The sequence below is a fragment of the Drosophila novamexicana genome, unplaced genomic scaffold (assembly GCF_003285875.2).
Source record: "Drosophila novamexicana strain 15010-1031.04,08,12 unplaced genomic scaffold, DnovRS2.1 tig00000974-arrow-arrow-pilon, whole genome shotgun sequence".
NCBI lineage: Eukaryota > Metazoa > Arthropoda > Insecta > Diptera > Drosophilidae > Drosophila > Drosophila novamexicana.
Window position 1 is genome coordinate 1,552,231 of NW_020824834.1, and position 11,776 is coordinate 1,564,006.

An 11,776-nucleotide genomic window follows, 5' to 3' on the forward strand; every position below is an offset into this window, starting at 1 on the left:
AATTTAATTATATTATAATTGATTCGCAATGAAACAGAAGATTTCAAATTATATATGCACATACACTTCTAACTTCCTAAAGATACTCTCTGGCATAGATACGTAATATACTTTAGATACTTTTTGAGTCTAGATACTTTTGTATCTCAAAAGTATTGGCCTGGCATATTTTGGCATTCACAAGCTAGACACGCAACCACTGTGCAATCATATGCAACTAGGTGACACTTGTCATACTCACTGACACACTCTGGCACACACACACAGATACACTCGTAAACTCGTTCTCTAGGTGGGTGTGTTTTTGGGTTCTCTGGTTGCGTGTCCTGCTGTTGTTGTCAGCGTCTAATCGGGGCTTTTACTTTATATAATGGCAACGCAATTTGGTGTGACTCTTTGACACACATACACACACTCACACACACACACACACACACACACACACACACACACACACACACAAGTACTTATGAGTGTGCGACTGTGTCGAGTGGACAGCGTCAAGATTTATGTTAAATATTTAATGATCAGAAAACAAGACTGGCCTTTGGCCTAGGGCCCATGCATCAATATTGCATAAAGACATGAACAACCTTTGACCTTTTTTTACGAGCGAGCAGATAATATCAAGCACTCAAAATACAACAGGTGCAATTCATATGGCAAGAACAAAGTGAACAGGTAGAGTTATCCGATTCACAGCAGGTGAATATTTGAATAGAGTTGCAGAGGTTTAGGGTCTGGTCTGATTGATGCGCGCTCAAAACAATTCAATTGACGTTTCAGAGTTTGATTTATGCGCTCCGCTTGATGAATTAGAATAAAGCAACAACAGCTGCAATGGAATCACAGGTATTTACAGCTCACCTGAGAGCAAGAGCTTCAACTATTTACAGTTAACAGTTGATTGGCTCTGCGCGCGGCATTTCGCTTGTCTGCTTTGGGCTTCATTAAATTCGTGGAATATTTTGAATGCCTCCCCCCAACAACACACAACAACAACATGTTGCTGTTACAATTTCTGACTTTTTGGCGGGAATGGCGCGGGATTTGGGCAAGGCCCATGGCATTGGGCATGGCTGTGATTGCGAAATGGACACCGCAACACAAACAACAACAACACACACACACACAATCACACGCACACACACACACACACACCTTGTATGTTGTCATGATTTATTGTTTGGCCTTTTTGACGGGCATATTATTATTTTCCAGTCGCTTGTCTCTTGTCGCTTGTCATTTGTCGCTTTTGTTGTTCTAGTTGAAAGCGAGCCCGCATATTTGCTAACAAAGTACGCGCCAGACTTGATTAGATACCGAAGCGGCCTTGAGGGAAAAGAGAAAATTGTGGCTGCGATAGGTGGGAAAACTTTTGAGAATCTCTTAAGACTTAAGCTGTAAAAATGGCTTACGAATTTTCTTTTAATATTTTTATGCTCAAGTTCGTTCAAAAGTCTCAAACAAAACATGCAAAACAGTTCTGCATATGAACAAGATTTTACACTTTGAACTTCGGCTGCATAAGTTGTACATTTGCAGATTTAAGCATTTTTTTTTTTATATTTGCAAGTCATTTTACAACACTGAGTTGAAGTTTTTATATGCCTTTGAGGCTTATGAAGCACTGGGTTAAGCGCAAAATAATATTTTCGCATATAAAACTGCATAAATATAAATTTACAAAACTTGCAACTCATTTTACAACACTGCTTCTGCATGTTGCAGGGTTTTTTTTTGATTCGCTGCTAACAGTAAAGAGCCATCTATTAAAGTTATAGAGCACAGGGTTGAGCGAAAATATATATTTTCGCTTAAAAACCTGCATAAGTCGAGAAACTCTTTTGTTGGTCACATTAAAGCCCTGCAAAATTCTTAAAACTCGTACCATAAAATACCCAAGTTAATCAAGAATGCATTTGCCATACACAGTGTTGGGCAACGTAATCAAAGAAATTCAAAGTTAGCCAATATATCAACCCATGGTGCTTTATGGTGATTTTAAAAGGTGTTAATGTTTCCAGTACCAAAAGAGAAAAGCCCGCACGCACTTTAAGCATATATTTTTGACACACACGTACGGCTCGCCTCAACTTGCACGTCACGTAACGTGGTTTTTATTTATGAGACTCGAGTGTGGCTTATGTCATTGCCACGTGATCGCTGATTGGCAGAGAGTTCTAACTGAGTTCTAACTGCATCATCCACCTTGAACCCAATTCCACGTCCAAGTCCCCCGAAGCATTCCCATGAAGCTCATCAAATCATCAGCAGCGAGTCGGCAGCTGACACATGTTTTGGTTTATTTTGTTTTTGGGCTCAGAGCAAAGAGTTGCAACTGATTTCTGGCGAATGCAGCCAGCAGATATGCAGCTCCATAAAGATGCATATCAATTTCTTGCCGCTGACAAACAGTTTGCTGTCAGATTAACTAACAAACTGTCCTCGCCCCACTCCCATGCATAAATATGTACATACATATATGCATAATGATTTATAAAGTGCTGAAGCCGACGCCGCCGCAAAAGATTTCGCGGCATTCCAAGAATTTCTTCGCAACATGTGTGGCTCAGCAGCGGGAGGAGTTCGCTCGGAGTGGCAGCAGCTGGAGAAGCTACAGCTGGAGCGGGGTCTTCGGAGGTTGCGACAAGCCAAGCTGTTTGTCTAATAAAGTCATCGTGTTGCCTCAAGAAGTAGCGCACGAGCAGGGACTTTGTCAACCGAAAATGCAGGCGAGCGGAGACAACGGCGTTTGCCAATTAGCTGAGCGAGAATTTATATTGCTTTTTTGCGAGTAATTTCTGGAAATTTATATTAGACACAGCTATAAATTACGGGCGCCCAGGGCACCCAAAACAGCCAAAAATGGCTAAAAATAAAAGCAATATGAAACGAGAGGGGGAGAGTGAGAGAGAGAGAGAGAGAGAGAGAGAGAGAGAGAGAGAGAGAGAGAGAGAGAGAGAGAGAGAGAGAGACAAAAGGCGCAGAGACAATAAGCAAAAGTTTGTGCAATTGAAAATCCCCAAAATTGTTCTTGGCTTTATTTATGCGACAGCAACATGGTTCAGCAGTTATATAAAGCAGTTGCTGTTGTTGCTGTTGTTTCAGCTGCAACTGTTGCTAATGAAAGCCAGCGGCAATGGAAAGCAAAACAAATAAGTATATGACATGCTTAATAAGAGCAAAGAAAATGCTTTTAAACATGATATGCGGGTGAAAAGCAGCAGCAAATGTCAACAGCAGCAGCAGCAGCACAGTCAGCGATACGGCAGCAACACGCGACACGACAACAGCCAGAGTTAACACAACAGCAACATGCAACAGCAACAATATGCTGGGATAAGCAATAGCAGCAAGCAAAGCTACAACTAAGTAGCTAAGAGCAGCAACAGCAGCAGCAGCAGACGATGATGTAGCAACATGCAAGGCAACAGCAACAAAAACAGCAGCAACAACTGTCAGCAACAATAAGAAAATATGTTGTAAGAAGCTGTTGGCTCGTGTTAATGTTGCTGCTGTTGTTAAGCTTCAAGCAGCTCAAGGTCAATGCAAAAGTAGCTGTTGTTGTTGTTGCTGTTGTTAGTGTTGCTATGGTTGGTGCTGCAACTGCTGTTGCTGTTGTTGCTGCTGCTGCTGTTGTTGCTGCTGCTATTGTTGTTGCTGCTGCTGCTGTTGTTGCTGCTGCTGTTGTTGTTGCTGCTCCAGCTGCTGTTGCTGTTGTTGCTGTTGCTGCTGCTATTGCTAATGTTGATGTTGCTGCTGCTGGGACTTATTTAGCTGCTTTGTGGTTGGTTTTCATTTCACTTTGAGCCGCTTTGCCAATTGAAGTGCAGACTAAGCGCTGTTTAGCCTGCAGCTCCTGCTGCTGCTGCTGCTGCAGTTGTTGTTGTTGATGCTGCTGCTGCAAATACATTTGCTAAAAGGCAGCAAAGCAAACACAGCGGGCTAGTTGCGATGCTAGTTTGAATAGACATGGAAGAAACGCATACAAGAGGCAGTTTAAAGCTTATGAACACAGCAAGATACGAGCTGCTACAAATACGAGCATGATAAAGCGACAGCAACAGCAACAACAGCAGCAGCAACAAGCAAATCTCTGGCTTAACTGGCAGCACAGCAGGGGCGTGGCACATGCTGTGAGGGCGTGGCAGTTGTGAGTGTGTGTGCAAATGAAGCTGCTCGAAAAGGTCAAAGGCGAAAAAGAAGAGCAACAGCAGGATATCTTTCAAGGCAGCAGCAACAACAACAGCAACAACAACAATTGCAACAACAACAACAACAATTGCAACAACAGCAACTTTAACATTTGAAAAGCAATTGAAAAGCATTGCAAATTGCATTGCACATTGCACAAATGTTGCCAAATATTTTGCTGGCATGCGATTTTTTGCTTATTTTCCTTTTCAACACCCTTTTGACAACACACAAAAAACAAACAAAAAAACGAAGAGTAAAATATGTTATTTGAATTGAAACATTTATTTTGTTTTGCATGCAATTGTTGTTCCTTAATACCCAGTTATTGTTGCTGCTGTTGATGTTGCTGTTGCTGTTGTTGCTGTTGCTGCCAGGTAAAACGCAGCAGCAACAGCTTTGGTAAAAGCAGTTTAAAGGCTTATGCGACCGATTTCAATGCAACATTTGACAAATGCAGCTTAAGCTGCTTTTTTCCATACCCTTCCAAAAGGTTGGCACATTATACATTTCTGGTACGCTTGTCTGGCTAGTCCATGAAAAGTCAGTGTTGCTTCAAAATGTTGTTTGCTTTTTATAATAATATTAATAAACATTTCTTCTTTCTCTTGAAATAATTCTATTGAATATCTCTCTAAAATATTTCATATTTATATTTTATACAAGAAATTTCGCTTAAATAGAGTATTCAAACTTCGGCACTGCGAATAAACGCTTCCTTTTCTCTGCACAAAGCCAAATGCCAAACACATAGAATATAAAATGTTTCATTTGTTTTATGCATTCCATTCAAATGCATGAATTTTAAAAATGCTTTTAAATATTCATAAACTAATTTAAAGCCCTCAAAATGGAAATGGGCTAAATCAATTTCCAAAATATATTCAATATTCTGCAAGCGCAATAAATTAATGCGAATATTACGTATTATTTCGCTTGGAACTGACCCCCAATTTTTCGCCCCAGTTGAGCTGGAAATCTGCGATCATTTAATTGTCAACTTTAATCGAACAATATTTAATTTCTGCTGCTGCGCTTTGTAATTAACTAAAATGTTAATTTTAATACGCTATTTAAAATCAGTGCTGAGTATTACGCATACGCCCCGGTTAACCACACTTGAAGCGTTAATGAACAGCGAGAAATGAGTGCAATTACAGCAGGAGCAGGCATCACCCAGCAATGAATGCCCGACTAGGCTATACCCTGTAAGCAGTTGTATACATTTAATGCAAGGCTCGACTAGCTAATAACCTGTTATTGGATGTAAGCATATGTTATAGACATATCACAAAGGCATGCATAGGTATTGAGTGCTCGACTATGAAATACCCTGTAATCAGACAGATCAAGCAGATGTGCTTAGAATCATAATAACCTGTTATTGGATGTAAGCATATGTTACAGACATATCAGAAAGAAGGCATGCATAGGTATTGAGTGCTCGACTATGAAATACTCTGTAATCAGACAGATCAAGCAGATGTGCAGTCACAATTACAGCAACTATAAGGAATTCAGCAATGAGTGTTTGACTGGAAAATACCCTGTATTTTTTTATATACATATTTTTTTATAGACAACATTGAATAGATGTGGTGGGATTACCTAGCCACAATTAAGGCAACAGGTAACACTTTAGTAAGGAGTGCTCGACTGGCTAATACCCTGTAACCAGATTAATACATATTAGATAGGCATATATTAAAAAATGCGACTAGACTTGCTTTTATCTTGCCCTAATTATGGCTACTATAAGTACTCCAGTAAAGAGTGATCGACTAAGCGATACCCTATAGACACATTCGAACAGACTCAGCCTCATTTTGACACATCATGAATTTATCGACTCTTATCCTAACTACCCCACATATCAAAGCTATAGGGTATGCAGATTATTAAAAAATGTTTTACCAGCTTTGCAATTAAGTGCAACAGCAACAACAAGTGCAACAACTGCAACAACTGAAGCAAGGACCGCAATGAGAGCAATATGCAAATAATGCATTATGTAAACATCGAGATACATTTTACGAGTGGCTGCCGACACGGTCGTCGTCGCGGTGCGGGGCAGGACAGGAAACAAAAGCGCCACGGCGTCATCCGCAGACATGTGTAAATATGTGTGTCACTTTTTGTGGCCAGAAGTGGAACCGAGGGGGCGGGGAGGGGGGAAGAGGGAACAACCACTGAGCGCCTTGTCAAGCGAATGGCTCAGCGCCAATTTCACCTGTCGTAAAAGGCGACTCGTGCCGCGTGCTGTATTTTTTTTCTTTTTGTGTTATTCACACACACACACACACCCGCACACACACACTTGTTATTGTTTTTGTTGCAGCTGTTTTGCTTTGTGCCGTCAGCTGCTGCTGCTGTCTGTTTATTTTGCTATTTACAATGTTTTTTTCTTTTTTTTTTGGTTTTCATTCTCAATCATTTTATTCAAGTTGATTTTTATGGCGCTTCGCATTGTTTATCATTTTACTTACAGCATGCAACGAAATTCAACAAACAATTATGTGTTAATTATGAACGCAATTTCGCGCGTTTTTACGAATAAAATTCACATCTAGCAAGTGGCAAGTGGCAAGTGGCAGCGAAGCGAACAGCAATTTGTCAGCCAAATTGAGGCAACAATATGACAAATGATGTGGCGAAATGTTTCAAGTTAAGTTCTATAAATAAGTTGAAACAAACAAGAAAGAAAAGCTAAAGCAAGTCGAAGACTAAATACGCTTCGAAGCAGATGGAAGAGAAACAATTTGTAGCCGAAATGATGCTTACAGTTGAGTAAAATAATAGATAATAGATAATAATTATATCTAATAGTCCGATTAGACATATTCTTGTTATGTGAAGAGAATATTAAAGCTGGCCACAGCTGAGTTTGGTCACGATATCTTGAAGATTTGATTGTTCTAAGGAGATATAGATAGTTCCATATTGCCAAGATCTGATTCAGGCGTAAATTAGTAAATCAATCGATTAGGAAAACAAGTCAGAATATATTCAGCAAGCAGAAACTTCAATACCCTTATTAGACTTTAGCCTTATTGCTCTGCAGAAGTGTGAGAAAAGCGAAGCTGAACTTAATGAAAATAACTTGGCAAACAGAATAGTTTGCCCAACAAACACTTATTTGTCGAACATTCTAATGCGATCCTGATAGGATTTGACTCAATATATATAAAGATTATAAGACTAATGAAAGCAGAGTTTGCTCAAGATATCCCTTTTTTCATACAAGAATCAATTGCTTCGACGTTACACATTTTCCATACAAGAATTTAATATTCGACAAATTTTTATATATTTTTCCTACAAGAACCTACAACTCATCCTATCTTTCGTATATCAGCTATAAAATATAGCGATCCGATTAGGCCAATTCCGACATAATATCTGCCTGGAACAGATATACGAATGTTCTTTTCGGCTAGCTTCTCAGCAGGACTAGTTCGCATAGACAGAAGGAAAGCTGGATAAATGGAACTTGTCTCTAGCGAGTTGATATACCTCACATATCTTTCCATTTGTGATTTACAGACATGCCAAGGCAATCATAATGCCCGTCTAGAGTCTGTTAGGGTATACAAATTCAGCTACTTGTGGGGCAAGCATATGACATATGAGTTCTTGTTGAATTCTTAACTTAATGAATATTAAATAATTCCTAATGAGCAGCATTTTTGGCAGACAATACAAAGCTCCACATTAAACAGAGAGCAGAAGAAATTTGTGTGTGGGAGTAAAAAACAACAAGACGCTAGCGAGTCGCACGCGTTTCGCGCGCGTCTTTAGGCTGTCAAGTATGCCCCCCCCCCCCCCCCCCACCACACCCCCTTTATTTGCTTGGGGCCTAATTAAATTTGTACTTTGCAATTAGGCAAAGGTGTAGCTAAAAGATCTGAAAAAAGGAAACGAAAATGAAATTTGAACGAAATGCGCCACAAAATGCAATTAAAAGCTGACAAAACAAAAGCTATGCAAAAAGCGCAAATTAAATGCAACAAATTGTTGCAATTGCTGCGGTTGCCACTGCTCCTTGTTGTTGTTGCTGTTGTTGTTGTTGCTGTTGCTGTTGTTGTTGTTGCTGGTTTCAATTAGTCAGCCGCATTGGCCGAACGGCGCGGAGTAGCCGGGCCAACTGGATAAACAATTGGACAACTGGTTCAGAAATCAACGTTGCCCCTTTAACAAAATTCTGTAAATATTTATCATATGTTGTTGTAGCTCTCATTGTTGTTGTTGTTGTTGCTGTTACAGTGCCAATTGCTGTGGCTGTGGCTGTTGCTGTTGCTGTTGTTGTTGCTGGCAAAGCCCAAACACAACACAAACGGTATTAGCCAGGGTCAGTGCGTATGCACGGCTATTTACCTACACATCCATCTGCAACACAAAGGTAGCATGCACTGAGCGAAATTAATGGAACTGTTTGGCAATCATGATTGATTGATTGACTGACTTACTGACTGATGAATGTAAGCTCGCTGCAGTAGCTATAATTGAATTATATTTTTATCATTTTTGTTGTAATTTTTTCACTCATAAGCGTGGGAATTTGGTGGAAAAGAGTTGTAAAGTTGAAAAATGGCAAGAGTGGGTGCTCTGGTCGGGTATGCACGACTAAGACATACCCTGTAGCCAAGGCTAAGCTGCCTTTGCAAACATATTCTCTCACTCAAAATCTATATTTATCAATAATTAGAAAAAAGTGACAAAATATCGATGAAAGAATAACAGCTCGTTCCGCTTTTCTTTTAAACAAAGTTTTCGAGATCTTCACGTTCAGACCAACGAATAGTTATGTTTTGATCAACTCAGTCAGGCGATCTGATCAGGCATATATATATACTATATGCCAACTGCCTGTCACATACATTTGCCTGAAATCTTTACAGTTTTTAGTTCAATGCCATGATAAGTATAATGATTCATAGTAGACATTCCTTTCTCGCAGTGTAAATATTGAAACTGTGTGTGCGTGTGTGTGTGTGTGTTTGTTGGTTTGTTTGTGTGTGTCTATCTGGTTGACCAGTCGGGCTATAAAGCGATCCAATTTGTGGCCCATTTCATGGCAGCCAGCTCGTGTGTGTGTGTGTGTGTGTGTGTGCGTCTGACTTATCTGCTCCGCGTATTTATAACAATGTCTAATGACATCACTTCGGCAACAACAATAACAATAGCTATAGCTATAGCTACAGATATAGCTACAGATATAGCTATAGCTATAGCTATATAAATGGGCGCAATGCCAAAACTTACCTCATTATCAATGCCGCCTCGGGCTCTTATCAGCGGCGCGTTTCGGTTTCTGTTTCGGTTTCTGTTGCTGTCGCGCAGTGCTTGGAGCTCCTTCTGGTGCTGTTGCTGCTTCAGATGATGCTCGTGCTCGATCTTGTTCCACTGCTCGTTGGAGAAGGCCGCCTCCTCCGCGGAGGCGTGGTCGGCGCTCTGCGCCTGCGGCTTTTCCGTTAAGGTCTTCGGCTTGAGCTTGGGCTTGAAGAGCCAGTCGAATATGTTGCGCTTGGCGGCAGCCTTGGTGTGGCTGGCGGCCACATTGGGATGCCTGTTTGTGGCCAGCGCCGGTTCGTCCTGATCGTAGGCATCGTAGTCCTGCTCCGTGGAGCTAATCTGGGGCAGCTTCTGGCTGAAGAAAGAGTAGCGCGGCATTTGCTTGGCCAGCTCGGCGGCAAAGCTGTCATCCGCCACGGGCTCATCATCCTTATAGTCCTCCTCCTCATCATTATCATCATCATCGTCGTCGTCCTCATCCTCATCCTCGCTGTCATCCTCAATCTCCTGCTGCCAATTGGGCGCACGCGTCGAGCGCGGCTGCGTCCAGGCCGGATATATGCCATCGCGATCAAAGTAGCGCGTGGACACAGTGCCATTGCCTCCCAGAGCCTGAGGCAGTGGGGCATCCGTCACCAAGGCAGCAGCCGCTGGCGCAGCTGTGGTCAGGCCCAGGCGATGCTGGCGCTGGTGCAGCTCCGGAAAGACGCGCTGCTCCCAGGCGGCATGATGGCGATTGTGATGCCGCAAATGATGCTGCTCGCCCGGCCCGTGCCCCAACATGGCCAGCTGCTCCAGCTCCAGCTGCATGGTCTTTGGCGGCGACGGCGGCGGCTGCCTGTTCTCATTGCCCGCCAGCTCGGCGCGCAGATGCTGCTCGTGCCGCAAATGATGATGATGCCCGCCGTTGTCCAGCCTGTTGTCCGCCTGCGCCCACTGCAGCTGCTGCAGGCGCTGCTGCTGTTGATGGCGGCGGGAATTAGCCGGCGGAGGCGCGCTGGTGGTGCCATTGTGGGCGTGGCGATGCGCATGCTCCTCGGTATAGCCGAGATCGGCGAGGAGGAGCAGCAGCAGCAGCATCAGCGGAAAGAAGCCCTTGCTGCCCATTGCCACGAGCTGATCTCTCAATCTATCTGCAGCTATAAATGTATCTGTAACTGCAGCTATAGACGTATCTGTATCTGCCGCTCTAGCTGTATCTGTATCTGCAGCTATAGATGTATCTGTATCTTTATCTGCGTCTGCTCTTTGGACCTTTCCTTCTGTTTCTCTTTTTTTTATTGTTCGTCGCCTGTTTTTCGCTTTGTTGTCGCACGTTCTATAAAACTCGCACTCGCATTTGTTTAAAGCATTTTCTTTTGTTAATTCACTTTTTCACATAAATCATTGCGTTGAATCGAATTGCGTTTTACATTGCTGGAAAAATATTTTTATTGCCGCAATTGAAATTCTTTTCGCTAATTAATTGCCTTTTTTGACAAATTATTTATCGAGTTTTCAACACTTTTTTGCTTGATTTGAATATTTAAATGTTGCTTTATTTTATTTTAAAATTATTTACTTTTACTTTTTTATATTATTCGATATTTGTTTTTTTTTTAAATTTTATTTTAATTTTTTTTATTTTAAAATTTGTTTTAAAAATTTTTTATTGTTTTCACTTTTTTATATATTATTTAAATGGAATTGTTTATATGCAAATATTTTTTGTTTATTTTTCGTTTATTGAATATTTATTCAAAATTTCCACAGAATTTGTCGAAAATATTTTTAAAATTTTTTTGACTGTTTTTTTTTATTTTTTTTTCAATTTTATAGCCCGAAACTTCACTCTTCAACTTTTTGGTATTTTTAGATTTTTAATTGTGTTTTATTTTTATTTAAAAACAAGTTTTTTAAATTTGAAACATTTTAAATATTTGACATTAATTTTTGTTTTAGTGAATTTTAAGTTTAATATTTTTATTTATTTATTAATAGTTTATTTCTCAGAAATTTTGCAGTCAAATTTCTTTTATTTTTATTTAAAAATCGCGCGCGACTTTTACCGTTTGTGAATATCGCACGCACATACTCTCACAAACTCAAAGAAATACGCACAAATTATAGATATATGTGTTATTATTTTATTGCACTCGGTATTTGTTTTGTTTACCTCATAAAAGTTGGAATTCCGAAGAGACTTTGTCTAAGTAGATGCGTGGGGCATGCGTTTAATCCGCACATGTGACGACACGAAGCGACTTACAGATAACAACTGAATCTGACGGCAGCAACAAAATCTGAA

At 40.7% G+C, this 11,776-nt stretch overlaps 1 protein-coding gene across 1 annotated transcript in view; it reads right to left on the reverse strand.

Annotated features, from left to right (window-relative positions):
- The window catches only part of LOC115765537 (homeobox protein cut), an 87,693-nt gene extending 76,712 nt beyond the window's left edge, over positions 1-10,981 (reverse strand). Inside the window, exon 1 of the mRNA XM_030709157.1 lies at positions 9,460-10,981. Within this exon, the coding sequence (XP_030565017.1) occupies positions 9,460-10,596 (1,137 nt within the window). The 5' untranslated portion in view covers positions 10,597-10,981. The remainder of the gene's footprint in view (positions 1-9,459) is intronic.
- Positions 10,982-11,776: the final 795 nt, after the last annotated feature.